This window comes from Ochotona curzoniae, unplaced genomic scaffold (genome assembly GCF_017591425.1).
Source record: "Ochotona curzoniae isolate NIBS_2020 unplaced genomic scaffold, NIBS_Ocur_1.0 contig_3819, whole genome shotgun sequence".
NCBI lineage: Eukaryota > Metazoa > Chordata > Mammalia > Lagomorpha > Ochotonidae > Ochotona > Ochotona curzoniae.
In genome coordinates this window covers 49989624-50005736 of record NW_024466004.1, presented here as the reverse complement: position 1 = coordinate 50005736, position 16113 = coordinate 49989624, and the positions used below count along the sequence as shown (strand labels likewise).

At 36.7% G+C, this 16113-nt stretch overlaps 1 protein-coding gene across 1 annotated transcript in view; it reads left to right on the top strand.

Annotated features, from left to right (window-relative positions):
* Positions 1 to 16113, top strand: part of ASCC3 (activating signal cointegrator 1 complex subunit 3) — a 294902-nt gene that overhangs the window by 125460 nt on the left and 153329 nt on the right. The window contains exon 14 of the mRNA XM_040983825.1: positions 10007 to 10141. Coding sequence (XP_040839759.1) covers positions 10007 to 10141 — 135 coding nt within the window. The remainder of the gene's footprint in view (positions 1 to 10006; positions 10142 to 16113) is intronic.

Here is a 16113-nt window from a genome sequence, read left to right as displayed (position 1 = left end):
AAAATAATGCTAACGTGATTTATTTGGAAATTTGAGAAGAATATTCAGGGCCCTGTGGCGTGGCCTAGCAGCTAAAGTCATTTCCCGGAACGTGTCCAGATCTCATATGGGCACCTGTTCTAATCCTGGCAGCTCCACTTCCCATCCAGCCCCCTGCTTGTGGTTTGGGAAAGCAGTCAAGGACGGCCCAAAGCCTTGGGACCCTGTGCCTGCGTGGAAGACCTGGAGAAGGTTCCTGGCTCCTGGCTCCTGGCTCCTGGCTCCTGGCTCAGGATTGGCACAGCACCAGCTGTTGCGCTCACTTCGGAAGTGAATCATTGGACGGAGGATCTTCCTCTCTGTCTCTCCTCCTCTGTGTATATCCTCCTTTCCAATAAGAATAAATAAATCTTTAAAAAAAGAAGAAGAAGAATATTCAAATTTTCCCTTATATCAAAGGTGATACCGTATTAACATCTTGTGGTCGGGTCACCAGTTATTTTATTTCAAATGGGGAGTATTGTACACACAGAATTTAATACGTCATTGTTATGTTTGTCACTGAATCTACTGACAATTTCATTTTAACTGTGACCCAAGTTCTTGGCCCTTGCATCCAAGTGGGAGACCAGGGTGAAGTTCCTGCCTCCTGACCTAAAATTGACTCAGCCCTGGCCTGGCCCAGTTTGGGGAATAAACTAGCAGGTAGAAGATATCTGTCTATCTCTGTTTCTATCTCTCCCTTCAGTTCAATTCTTAACTGCCTTTCAAAAACATTACAAACTATTGATAAAGAATGTATAAAGTAACTTTTCAAACATCAGATAACATATTTCAGGTAAAAGAATACATAAGCTATATAAGCTTAAGAAAATGCTATTCTATTTAGAAAGTTTTTTAAGGGAAAAATGCATGAAAAGTGTATATTTTGTATCTACAGTTAATAAAGTTCACTTTTTGTCATTGGTGATAGTCTTCCTATGTCAGAGATGATGTTAACATTTGTCTGTGTGATTCTTGTCCACTGTCATGATAAATGAGAAACTCACCAGAAAAGAATATTTTTAAGTGGCTTAGGTAGAAATAGTGTAAATGTTTTGCCATTATGATACGTTCTTTGTCCTCTAGGGGTTTTTACTGTTTCACATTTTCATAACAAGCAACTTTTGCATTTTAGAAAATGAAAAACATTGTAGATTTCTTTTAAATGTGTTTGGCATCTAAAGCTTTCCATCATGCTGAAATCTACAAGCTGATAAATAGTGAAAGGATTCTTTTAACAAAACTGGTATGTTTCACTTTCAGGGTTATACCCTAAATATAACTCGGTAGTAATAAATCTGTTTATCACTGAAAAGCCCCAGTGTCTTAAGAGAAACTACAGCATCACAGCATGAAAGAGCAGAATGGCTCTGAACTGCAGAGTGGGGATCTGATTATCCAACCTGCAGCGGCAGAGCCTCTTATCTCTACTGTAGATGACTTTGCTTGGCTTATTTGCGTAATGCAGTGCATAAAGACTGGTCAGTGAACTATGAAGTTTTCCTATATATGGCCACAACATGACAGAGTAAACTGATTTGTGTAGCTTCTATTCTATTAATAAATGTAGTCATGTTTAACCAGATCGCTAAAGAAAAATGAAACAGCATGCTTTAGTAAATTATCAGGAATATCTGCTAAAGGTAATGATTAAATACTAACTGATATCTTATAATTAGTGAAGCAGATGTTCCAGAAATGTGTCACTTTTAAACCCTGTCTTTCGTTGTAGTAGTTTTACTGATACAATCCTAATATAATGGTTGTGGTGTTACATTTTCTTTTTTTTATTTATTTATTTTTTATACATTTTCTACCATTCTAAAAAATAACAATATTCTTTTATTCGTGGGCATCAGTAAATACATTACTTTTGTTAATGGATTTGATTAATTTTAACCTAAGTGGCTTTTATTTAGAAAATATCTTTTGTTTCACAGTCCAGAATTTGAGCTTTCTGGATTTTTTTCCTGTTATTTACTGAATATATCAGTATACTTACTTTGTAACACAAATTGTTGGCTTTTTAAGTCACAAAATCTGAATTTTGCAGTATTATAGTGTATACATATGTTCTCATAAAATTGTTAAAAGACTGAGAAGCAGTAAATCTAAGCCATTAAATATCATCAAAGGGGTTGACATTGTGGCACAGTGGATCAAGTGACCACTTGAGGCTCCTGCATCCCATATCGGGCTGTTGGTTTGAGTACCAGTACCTCCACTCCTAACCCAGATCTGAGCTAATGTGCCTGAAAACAATGAATAATGATTCAAGTACTTAAGTTTATGCCATCCATGTTGGGAGACCAAAGAGTTCCTGAATCCTGGCTTCATCCTCACCCAGCCCCAGCTGCTTGGCGGTGTGAGAAATGAACCTGTGCATGAAAGACACATTGTTCCCTCTTCCTCTTTCTCCTCTGTCCCTCTTCTGCTCTTTTCTCAGTCCTTCTCTGGCTCTTTTAAGTAAATAAATAAATTTTTAAAAAACAAATGTCTTTGGAAAGTTTATTACTAAACTGAAATAAAACTATTAATTTTTTTTCCAGATGAATACATAGAAATGTCCTTGATGCTTTATGTTTTAATCGAGATGCCAGAGAAAGATTTTGTCAGGCCATATCCTACTTATAAAACATTTTAAGTTCTTGCCTCAAATTTAAGTGGTTTTAATGAAAGCTGAGCAATTTAAGATCGGGTTTTTAGCAATGTTTTTTCAATTATTCATTTATTAATGATACCAAAAAACTGTACAGTAATGGTTCCTGTGTTATAGGCTCCAAAGGCAAAGGGACTATTGCTGGGCTTGCCCAAGCTGTGTCCCCCAGTGCCTGTCATGTACTTGTTGTGTAACAAGAGACTGAGTGGGAGTCTCTGTGGAAGGTAAATGCATTCCTAGTTCCCCCTCCTGTTGGTAGGGGGGTCCCTGGGAGTGGTAAAAATGAGTTCCTGCCAACCCAGCCCCCAGTGAGCCAGAGACAATCAGACGTGGCAGGGGCACACACTTTCATAGGGGATAGAAAGGAAATTCTATCTGGGGGATTTCCAAGAGGGAAGTTCCAGGGGCCAATCATAGTAAAGGTCACCAGTGTGGAAATAGCCTCAGCCAATCAGTCTCTTCAAAACAACTTTGCTTCCTTCCGGATCCATGCCCAGAGCTCTTGCGCTGAGAGTCATCTTTATTTGACACGTGGATATTGCCTGTCCTAGAGCCCCATAAGACTGGAAGAGGAGCTAAGCCAATCCATCACAAAACTAGTCAAAAAATTAAAGGGGCCCTGTACTATGTACTTAAAGGAAGGGCATGTGACTTTTGGATGCTCAAGAAAATAAAACATTGATTGCATCTGGAAATAGCAGAAATGTTATACTTTAATTTATTCACAATGGTAGCAGCCCTCTTCCCCATATACGAATATCAGAATTTCTCTCTTTTTTTTATGTTTATCTGAGTTTCTGTTTCAGATCTTGGATGAAACTGAAAATTTATAGCTTTAACAAGTTCTCAGGGGACCTGATGCTGATGCCACACAGTTTTAAAGTCACTGTTGGTTGAAGTCACTAAGACCTAATTTTCACACAGGTTAAGAGAGTGGGAAGAAATGAAAGCTAGGAAAAAAAAAAGATAGTAAGTTAATTAAGTGAAAACAAATCAGAAGTCCACAAATCTCCCTTAGTCTTCTTATAACCTTTGCAAGCAAGAGGTGGCACCGAACATAGTATGTTATATGAAAACATGGTTCATCAACCTTTTTCTGTGGGAATCTATCTGTCTGTCATAATGATGTATCTTTCCCGGATTATCTCCATTCTGTGTTGTTCTTTTTACAGAACCTTTTATCGTAGGGACTTTGACATAAATTTCGCATTTAAATTTATTTACTTATTTATTGCAAAGTCAGTGTGAAAGACGCAATCTTAGTCTTCTTAGCTCTTCTTTTCAAGAATGTTACTAATTTTTGTTCTTTATTTACCTTATTCTCTTAAAAAGCATAAGTATTTTAGATAAATACACAGTCATGCACATAATGAGGAAAACACAGTTATGTGAGTATGAATTTATAGGCATCATTTACTAGGTTAGCCATTTGCTCTTTTAGGCCATATTAACCTTACTTGTTTTTATTACCGTAATAGTGGTAGGCTGGGTACCAGCTCTGGCAGGTAATCAGGATCCCAGACAGGAGAATAGAAGGTCTTGGAACTTGTTAATAATGTAATTTTTTGGCTTTTCCCAGACCTGCCTCATCAGAGAACTGAAGCAGTAAACAACTGCTGTTGAAATGCTCTAAAATCTGGAAACTGTTGCCTTTTCCAATGAATGCTTTCACTTCCACCATACCCTTTAATTCTTATGGTAATCCTGAGTACATAGTATCTTCATCTGTCTTTTTTGGGAATTAAGAATTAAAAAAGTGAAATGGTGTGTCCTAAATCATATTGAAAGGTAGTAATAAATCTAAATATCTGAAGTAGAATGTTTGGTCTCGTCACATATGTCCTTTACTTTGAATTATCAATTACTTAAGTTTTCCACTGTCTTCAGTGGGTGTTATCTGATTTTTTTACTTTTGTTAATTTTAATCCGCATGGTATGTGAACAATAGGTTCTTTGAGAAATCAAATAATTTAGTCCAAAACTAAAACCCACATTATTTTCCTAGAACAGGATTAGTGACAATCATATAGTTTGAAATGGAGTGGTTTTCTAAACTAAAAATGGGCATATAAATGTGTTTAAATATATACCATAACCTCAAATAAAAGTCTAAAGAGCTTATAGAACAAACTAATCTGAATTGAGCATTTTAAATTGATCTTACAGTTCCAAGTTTGTTGTAATGATTTATGCCCATTTGGCAGCTTCTCAGTTACCGAAAGTATTTCTGAAATGATTTTGGAGAATACCTTCCTCTCTGTTATAATTTCCATGCAAGTCTGTTTAAATTAATTAACCAAATCACCAGACTATAAAGTCAAGCATGTTTATGGACATCCAAACCTTCTAATAGCTTCTGTTGGAGCCTCTAGACAGAAAATTCTTAACAAGAAAAATAGTTTAGTTTACTGAACAAGACATGATAGATACTGTAATAAAAAGAAATTGCTACTTAAAGTTGTATATAATATTTCTTTTATCTGCTATGGAAAATAACTCACAAAATGATAAGTAGACAAGTCAGACTGCAGTAATTAATGAAGATTTAAGGTCATATTTTATTTTCCATTATGTTCCCTATATCTGCATTTTCAACCAGATTTACATAATGTGCAATTTGAATTATGGAGAATAGAAATCTTGTAATATTCTAACACACTAGCCCCATCTGGGCAATGATATTGAGACCATGCTGATTATACAGAATTCTTAAAATTTGCTAATACTTCATTGATGGAGGCAAATGGAGATAAGTTATTTGAAGTTACCTTGTTTCTTCCCTTTTTATTTTTTTATTAGTACTCCATTTAAGTTTAATGTATAATAGCATTTTATTTCATTTCATTTATTTGAAATGCAGAGGGACATTCAGAAAGAGGCTTTACATCACAAATTCACTCTTAGAGCTGGGATGAGGCAAGACGAAAGGCAGGAGGTCTCTAATGTAAGACAGAGACCGAAGGAGTTGAACCATCACCTGTTGCTTCCTGTGGAAGGAAGCAGAGACTGGAAGCAGAGCTGTGACACAGGATGCATGCATCCAACGTGGTGACTTAACCGCCTAACCAAATACCCAGAGCTGTGACACTTTATATCACACATATGTGTGATACAGTAGTTTAGTAAATATACACAGTGCATTAGAAGATCTTTAAAACACAGTGCATTAGAAGATGTTTTAAATGTGGTTAAGGTGATATTTTATTCATTTTATCTTTTAAACTTCTGTTTGGGGAGAAAAATAAATTTGTGGTAATTAACTTATTTCATATGGTAACATGGTGCCATCTCAGCATTTATGTAGAATTCATTTTCTAGACCCTACCCTTGATACTCTTATTCAGTTGATTTTAGGAAGTTCTAAATATCTGTTGTAATGAGCAGCAGCAATGATTCTGATGAATTGGTCTCTGTATCTCTGTGTAAGAATCTTTGGAAGACAATGCACTTTATCAAGCTAACACTAAAATCCTCATAACCGGGCCCGGCGCGGTGGCGCAAGTGGTTAAAGGTCCTCGCCTTGCACGCCCGGGATCCCATATGGGCGCCGGTTCTAATCCCGGCAGCCCCGCTTCCCTTCCAGCTCCCTGCCTGTGGCCCGGGAAAGCAGTCGAGGACGGCCCAAAGCTTTGGGAACCTGCACCTGCGTGGGAGACCCGGAAGAGGCTCCTGGCTTCGGATCGGCATAGTATCGGCCCGTTGCGCTCACTTGGGGAGTGAATCATCGGACGGAAGATCTTCCTCTCTGTCTCTCCTCTCTGTATATCCGCCTTTCCAATGAAAAAATAATAAAAATAAATCTTTAAAAAATAAAATCCTCATAACCTGCTCTATGAGGCTGCTAGTACAACCAGATTTTGTGTTTGACATAATGATTCTTTTCAATTCATACTAAGTATTGCAGCTGGGAACCTTGGGATATATTTATCCTTGTTTCCGTGTTGTTTGTACAGTATCAAACATTTACTGTATAAATATCTTCCAGTGAACAAATGATGGAGATGTACTAGTTTGCTCTTCAGCATCCACATTATCTACACTCCATCCATCCTTCTAAATTACTTGTGCAGTATTTTTAGCAGATTTTGTTTTTATTTAAAAAATTTTAATAGTGGAGACATGAGAAACATTGTCCATACACTGGTTTGCTCCCCCAAATGCCCACAACAGCCAGGCTGAAGCCAGGAGCTTGAGGTTTCTGTTGTGGGTCTCTCACATGAATGGCAGGGACCCATGTGCATGAGCCATTTTCTACCCCCCAGAATGAGCATTAACCTGAAATTCAGATTGCAATATGAAATATAATTGTCCTGAGTTGTTGAAACTGCTGTACCAACACTTTGCTTTGGTTTGTTCAGTCTTATTTCCCAACTTGCACAAGTCATTTGTGGGGAAAACAGTGTATATTTTCATATATGCCTTTTTAGCAATATTTTGCACATGTATGAACACATGACCAGGAAAAAATTATGTTTGTTTAACCCATCATTAGATTCTTATATCTAGGGAACTTGTTTCTATTTTGTGCAGCTTTTTTAGGGCCTGACGATGTATGCTCAAATATTTGAATGATAGATAAGTTAATAAAATCATAAATATATTTTTATTCCAATTATTTTAAGTTTTAATGTTGAGGGTTAATGAGGTTTTGTGTGTGATGTTTATGTAAGAGGAAAAATCTGCCTTTTCCATTAAAAGGAAACACTGAAAATCCATAAACTACCTTTTTAAGGAGTCGAGATGGGAGAATTTGACAGATTCTGAACTGATTTTTAAAAATATTCATCAGGATATTAAATAAGTGAGTAATTATGAGAAAAGCACAGTCTGAGCCAAAAAGACGACCTATTTTTAGTTTTTTTTTTTAATTGAATGATCTCTCAACATTCTATAAGGCAAAAATATTTCCCATTGAAACTAGAGTGCCTATTCAAATCAGATTTGGTTTCTTTGATTGAAAGTAAGGAAAATAGAAGAAACTTTTCAAACTTCCAAGGCTGCCTAAAATATGTTCCATTAGTATATTTTTCAATACATAGTCTTATAATCAGATTTGTTTTCCACATGGATCAGTATCAGCAAATAAGTTAGAGCTCTGATAAAGTGTGAGATCTCAAGCTTCACTCATGGATGCCTGTGATGATCTCATGTTCGATTGCTCCTGATGGCTTGCAATGCTTCTTTACTCTTTGGCAGTTTTTTCCTTTGAGGAACTTGTGAACTTCTCCATAGTATCGCTTCTTTGCTTTACGCCCAGAATGACTATAAGTTATTTAAACATTCCAGTTTCTTGACTGACTATTGGAAGTTTTTATTTGACAAATTTATAGACCTAAGATTGCTATTGGCTAGTTACATAATAATGTGCTTTAGATACCCCTGTGTGACACTGTTTCCACTCTGGTCAAATCCCAGCCTCATCCCCTTTTTCATTTTTGTTAATCCTCAGAATGATCCTTTTATGTATCTGCTCATATGAGCCTATCAATTCCCTTCCTCAAAATGATTCTTCTCATAGCCTTCTAAATATAAAGGGTTACAAGTAATGCTAAGATAGTAGCTTCCAGAAATGTGTAATTAACAGAGGACCACAGGGAGATAATAAGAAATTTTTAAATGAAGGTATTAAGCAGGCAAGAGTGAAGAACTCTGACTTGCTGAAGTGAAAAGGATTGCCACAGAGATTCCACAATTAGAGGAGTGTCAGTTTGGTTGGAAGTTCCAGAGAGAGCATCTTGTCAAGTATGATGCCCTTGGATGTCCTTGGATCTTTGGTTCCCTTTTGGTGACATGTCAGTGTTGTGCAATGCTGCATTTATTCACACTATGGGAAATTGGGAAAGATCATTGATCCAGAAGCAACCATAAAATTACTTTTGTCATTGTGACAGCTCTATGGAAGGCTGCACTTGACTTGATTTGGTGAGGAGGTAAAAGCCAAAAAAGGGGTATCCCCCTGTGGAGATAAGATAGGCACTAATAGTAGGCAGCAGAGTAGACTGCTGTGAGCACTCCTTGATTCTCTTCCTTTCATTGCATTCAGTGCCTGTTTCATGACTGTCCCTGGAAGTATTTTGTATCCCACTTCTTTTTTTTTTTTAAGGTTTATTTATTTTTATTATAAAGTCAGGTATACAGAGAGGAGGAGAGACAGAGAGGAAGATCTTCTGTCCGATGATTCACTCCCCAAGTGACCGCAATGGCTGGTGCTGTGCTGATCTGAAGCAGGAGCCAGGAATCTCCTCCAGGTCTCCTACACGGGTGCAGGGTCCCAAGATCCTGGGCTGTCCTCGACTGCTTTCCCTGGCCACAAGCAGGGAGCTGGATGGGAAGTGGAGCTGCCGGGATTAGAACTGGCACCCATATGGGATCCTGGCACGTTCAAGGCGAGGACTTTAGCTACTAGGCCACGGCGTTAGGCCCTGTATCCCACTTCTTGTCAAAGCATCCAGAGTGCAGATTTTCATAGTCACTTTGTGAACAATTCTGTGGAAAGATCTACCACAACACAAAATGTTGGGTGTTTCTGATGAAGTATTTTTTATTTCCAGTAGTCCTATTAGGTCTTAAGTTGGACTGATTGGTTTTAGATGTTATTTCATCCAAACAGAATTATTCTTTGTTGTGTTTAATTTCCTTGTTTAAAAATAAATATTCATTTGGACGATAAAGAGATATTCTGTCTACTGGTTCCCTCCCCAGGATGGCCACAGTGGCTGGAGCTGGACCAATCCAAAGCCACTAGCCAGGAGCTTGTTTCTGTGTCCCAAGTGGGTGTACAGGCCCAAGCACTTGAGCCATCATCTGTTGCTTTCCTAGGCACTTAACAGGAAGCTGGATCAAAGTGGAACAGCTGGGACTTGAACCACCACCAATATGGGTTCTAGTGCTACAGGCACCAGCTTTACCTGCCACATCACACTGCCATCCCTTTCAATTTCCTTATACATCTTGTATGAATTTGCAAATTTCCATTTTATTGTACTGATCTTCCAAGAGAAGAATGCCTTTTCACAGTTTCATACTCCCTGAGATAAATAGTTGTGACAGTGAGCTATGGTTTCACAGAAAAAGTACAGAAATTAAACTCCAAGTACTAGAATTCTTTAAGTACTAGCTTTTGCCAGTTTATAAAAGGCTAAAATAAAGCCATGGTATTTAAATTGCTTCATCTTAAACATTTTGTTCTGAAATAGAGGTTATTCACAAATTAGGACCTGTAGTTTGGAAAATTAGTAATTGCTTATATAACATGATTTCCAGGCTATTCTTAACCTGTAATTTAATGGGTTGGAATATTGAATAAACTACTGTTCTTTGTTTTAGGTCATGGTGTTTGTACATGCTCGAAATGCCACTGTTAGAACAGCTATGTCTCTAATCGAAAGAGCAAAAAATTGTGGCCAGATACTCTGCTTCCTGCCTACCCAAGGACCTGAATATGGACATGCAGAAAAACAGGTAGGCAACAGATGTCAGTAGGGGGACGTAAACTAAAGTACAATGTGTGCCACATAAGCCAGATATTTTATATGAAAGATCCACCTCTCTATTTTCCAAGAAATAATTAGATAGATTTATCATGCTGTAATCTTTTTTTCTTGACTTAATGATCTTTGAAAAGGTCCTACCACATGTTGTATTCACTTATCATTTCTGTCTCTGTGATTTTAATTGAACTGATTCATCCTGTGCTTTTAAACTGTAGTGAGAAATTTTAAAAGGCAGTTACACTGCATCAAATGTTTAAGTCTAATGGGTTTGTTATTTTTAAAAAATTAATGAGTTTTTTTTAATGCCTCAAGGTAAGTGGCTAAAGGTAATAATTAATCACTGCAACTTAAATAAACAATACTTCCTAAAAATAAAATAAAAATAGATTGTGAGGTGAGTAAGTTTGAAAACACTTGTCTCATTATTCAGTGTAAGCTCATCGGACCAAAAGGGATCGCCTGTGTCCTGGTTGGAGCAGAACCTTAGCACTCCTTTCCCCAGATTTGGTAACTGAGAAACCGTATTTCAGTGGATCCCGAAGTGATGTTGTATACATTATGGTTGTGCAACACAGAAGAGGCCGATTGTAATGGCATCCATAAATTACTCTCTGTCTCTTTTCAGAAAAACTGAACTTAGTTATGGAAATGAAGTTTCAAAGTTAAAGTAAAAATCTGTTGATGTAAAGTGAAAGTAATTGACATTTTAAGATTTATAAGTTATCAAATTGTTTACTGAACAGTGACTGATACTTTCATATTTTTGTTTTAGTACAATATATTTGTCATGACTGTACTGTGAATTTCACCATTTTTTATTTATATTTAAAATTTTGAGTATGATAAAGCTATTGCCAGGCATTTTGAACATCATAATCTATTCCAATTTAGACCTTCAAATTTTATGCATCATACATCATACAAATTTTATCTATTTATTATATAGCTTTATATTCTTCCAACTGTTTCTTAATCACAAATTTATGAGAATCTTTGAAAAATCAACTTGGTATTCCTTGTTGAAAAACATTTCCAGAGTGCTTGAAAACCAAGCCTTGACAGCCACCTTGTGTGCATTTCTGGTTACTACAGAATTCTCAATTCAGAGAGCTCTTTCTAATACAAATAATTCAGGTTTATTATTTAATTGTCATACTGATATTTATTGAGTATTTACAAGGACCAGCCATTGTTTTTCCTCTTTTACGTCAACTCATTCAATCCTAATTATGATTTCTTGTATTTGTGCCATTGTTATCCCTTGCTACAGTGTGTGTATAAGTAATTCCAATGTAGTATAAAATATTCTGGAGTATATAGGCATAATCTATATAAACTAATTTTCAGATGACACTTAAGGTAATGCCACTAAACATAAATTCAAATATCACAGTTCTGAAGAAGAAATGGGCAGTTTTAATAGGATGAGTAGATGTCGGAAAGTATCTAGTAATTTCTGTTCCACTCTGTTAGTGTTTTCATTATACATGCTATTCCTCTGACCCAACTGCTGTTATTGCCGTTTCTTAAGAACAAAAATGAATTTCATTCACATTTATTAGGTGCATGTTTTCAAGGAACACTGTCCTGTTCCTATTATATTCCTACCCCTTTGTGAAGTAGTTGCCTGATGCACAAAAATTGCATTTCTCCATTGTTTTTATTCTTCTGAGACATATTGTGATAGATGCTTTCATTACATTTTCTAACTTTATCTGTGATACTATTCTGTCCTTTAAAGATTATTATCCCTGTGTTACAGATAAGGAAACTGAAACTGAGAAAGTTAATCATTGTCAGGAGACTCTTCTGTAATTAGTAGTAAAGCAGTGATTTGAACCGCTGCAAACTGTAATCTCCCATGTACAGTGGTATTTTTTTCTGTCTAACCACTGTGCACTGTTTATTCAGGAGCAAACAAATCAAATCCAATTGCAGATTTTCTGCAGCCCTAAAGGTCATTGAATTTTTTTAAGGAACATTTCTTCATACCAACTACATCCCTCAGTTCTCCTGAGATTTTCTTTTTTCAAAATTGGCCCATCCGCAGTGCATAGTATAAGAAAAGATAAGATCATCCTTCCGATTATTGCCTCCAAAGTTACTGAATTGAAAATTACTCCTTTAGTATTAATCATACATTTCCTCATGTTTCTCAAAGTGCCTTGGACCTTGAATGGTATTAACACTCACGCAATTCCCAGCAAGCTATTGCTGTGATGGTAAAAGATACTCCATTCCACAATTTTGAAAATGGGAAATTAAGCATTCAAACCATTAAAATAAAATTAGATTTTGCTATAGTGCCACCTGAAAATTTAGCTTCCTGTCTTGTATTAATGAAAATACAACCAAATCACTACCCTGACACCATGATTCTTAGTTTAATGTAAGCAGTGCAATTCCTGTCTTACCAAACAAGGCCTCTTAAATACCCTTTTTTACACTTTATGCAATGCGGTATATCTTTATTTGTATAAATAAAATCAATAAATATGATTCCATTTTGTGTGTCTAATAAACACTGTTCCTGAACCTTAGCCACAACTCATAATGAATCTCTGTTCCTCAGTGAATAACAGTCACACTTTAGGAATCCTCATATCATTTCGTTCTCTAGTATCAGAGTTACCCCAAATACTAACAAATTATCCCATGAAACAGGAAGATATGAAAGTGAAATTTCAAAGACTAGCATAAGCTACAGAGATGGGGCTTGAGATTCCCCCTGGCCAAGGAAGTATCTCAAGAATGCCACAACAGCCATATCTGTGCTGCTCCAAAGCTGGGACCCAGGAGCTTCTTCTAGGTTTCCCATGTGGCAGTAGAGGCCCAAGGCATTGAATCATTCTCTACTGCTTTCCCAGGCTATTAGAAGAGAGCTGTTGTAGCCAGGGCTAGGACTGGTGCCCGTGTTGGATGCCAGCACTGCAGCCAGAATAGCATGTTATGCAAATATGCCAGCCCCTGAAATTTATTTTTAAAAATACATTTTAATAACTTAATTTTAAAATATTGACAACCAGCTTTCCTCATTGTCTTTTTTTTTAAAAGATTTATTTTTTATTATTTTTATTGGAAAGGCGGATATACAGAGAGGAGAGACAGAGAGGAAGGTCTTCCGTCTGATGATTCACTCCCCAAGTGAGCACAACGGCCAATGCTATGCCGATCCGAAGCCAGGAGACTCCTCTGGGCCTCCCACGCGGGTGCAGGGTCCCAAAGCTTTGGGCTGTCCTCGAATGCTTTCCCGGGCCACAGGCAGGGGGCTGGAAGGGAAGTGGGGCTGCCGGGATAGAACCGGCACCCATATGGGATCCCGGGCATGCAAGGCGAGGACTTTAACCACTTGCGCCACCGCGCCGGGCCCCCTCATTGTCTTTTACAGGCAGAGTAATGAATTACATTTCAGTGTGAAGAAAATAAAAATAATGAAGCAGAGATTTTTTCTTTTGAGATTTATTTTTATTTGAAAGACAGATTTCACAGAGAAAAAGAAAGAGAGAAAGTCTTCCATCTACTGATTCACTCCCCAGATAGCTGCAATGGCCAGAGCTAAGCTGATCCCAAGTGGGAGCCAGAAGATCCTTCTGGTTCTCACATGTGGGTGCATAAGTGCCAAGGATTAGAGCCGTTCTCCCCTGCCTTCCCAGGCCACAGGGATACTGGTGCCACAGGGTAGAAGATTAACCTGTTGAGCCACAGCGCTTTGCCCAAAGAGCAGAGTTTTTATTAGAGTACCTTCGAGGGAAGACCTGGCCTGCTTAGAGACCATAGTGCCCTTTGTTCTGGTTTGCAGCTTTTATCCATAAACTATGGACAATGTTAACTCTTGATGCTGCCCATAATGCTCATGGCTGGCATTTGTGATTGACATATGGGAGTTGCATACCTTATGCCTGTCTGGGCACAAGGGTATAAATTAGATCTTTGTTGTTTGGGCCTGGTTTTATCAAAACGCTTTAGATATAAATTTAAAATTTCAGAATGGTCACTCTTCCTTGTATCACCACAGAGACCAGGGTTCTGGGTTTTCCCAGAAGAGGATCTATTGGCCTTCCCCACACTTATGAGTAATTATTTGCAGAATATAAGGGTAATCAACAATATGCATAAAATTCCCATAAATGGCCCTGGACACTATTAATTTTTAACTCTCCAATACAAAGATAATGTCTCAGCAGGCCAACATTGTGGCACAGCAGGTAAGCCACTAGTTGGAGTCCCAGTTACTCTGCTTCTGATCCAAGTCCCTGCTAAGACACTGTGGAAAGCAGCTCAAGATGGCCCAAACACTTAGGCCCCTGCTGCTCATGAGAGACCCAGATGACTTCTCTGGCTCTCCTTCTTTGTCACCTTTTCAAATAAAAAATAACTTAAAAGGAAACAGCAGCCACTGCTTTCCAAAATATAGAACATGCCTCAAGGAATAGTGACAGCTGATATTTATATAAAGTAAGTTTCATCAGGGACTTGAGTATTTTAATTAGTAAGCCATTGTTTTCAGTTATGAGTCTAAGTTAAATGAATACTTCAGTTGGAATATTTGAATTGTTTCACTCAAAGTCTCAAGTCAAATTAAGTTTTTCCTTTAGAGACAAGATTTTTAACAGGCTTTAAACATTTTAGTAGTGAAGTGATTATTCCCACCTCCTTGTACTGTATTTCTTTTGATTTATGGAAACTAATGTGAGTCCAGTATTTTTACATGTATTAGTGATATCTGGAGTTTTTATTTTAAGCAGAAATGACCCATCATGCAATAAGCTTCGGGAATGTAGTAACTGGGAATAGCTAACAAAAGAGAGTAGGATACTGGAAAGAATTCAGTAATAATGTGTACCCTCAAGCTACCTTAAAGTTTAATTTTTATGTCTTTTTATTATCTAAACCTAACAACCATCCCCTTAAATCCATAACCTCATCTTTTGCATAAGCCAGTGACAGCTGGAATTAATGGAATTTTAATACAGATTATCTGATGGTCAATATTAACAGCTTTCTATATTTCTGCTTAGGAGATTCACAGAGTCACTATGTCCAAATAAACTTAAACCTTTCTCTTCCTGGAGTATATGGTATCATTAAATAAAGACTACAGCAGAGGTGTAAAATAGCCTACTTACATTTTTACTATATATGCAAAAGAAATCATCTCAGTTTATTCTTTCCTCAACTATGTATTATCAACTTACATTTCTTCTTTTAGACCAGCACAGTAATTCAGTTATGTGTTTCAACCATGAAGAATGCCAAAATGTATTAATATTTCAAAAATAAAGTTATCAAAATGTCTAGTGACTGACTAATTAGATATTTGAAAGGAAGGCATTGCTGTTCTCACATGAAGATGACTTCATATAGAATAAAGGGTCTGGATCTAGGCAACCTGCATTTTCAATATTGATTCATATATTTTTGCATAACCTTTTTAAATTCTTCAAGACAGTTTCATCACAAAGTAGCAATGCTATCTACATCTAAATTTTTGCACTAAAATGTGTGTGTACATATATTGTGTATGTAAGTATTTATGTACACATACACACCTTGCATAACAAATATTACATATTTTGTAAAATATTACCTGTAAGCTTAGAAGAAAAAGAATATAATAGCATAAAGGAGGGATAGAGGTGACATTTAAATATGAGGCTTTGAAACAAAATAGTATTATATTGTCGAAGGCAATGAACACAGTAGTAAAAATACTAGTAAAAGCTGCAGCAGACTTAATACTAACATCTTGTGATGTATAATTGGTAAATTTAACAACGAAAACATGAGGTTTCTAGTAAGTAGATGAACAAATGGAGGAATAAACTCTGGATGAAAATGTTTATTGAAAATTTTTTAAGTTAATAAATTATTTTTTCTTTAAGTAAATCATCAAAAGTTGATCAAGACAGCATCCAGTTTTGAATATGATTTGAAAATTTG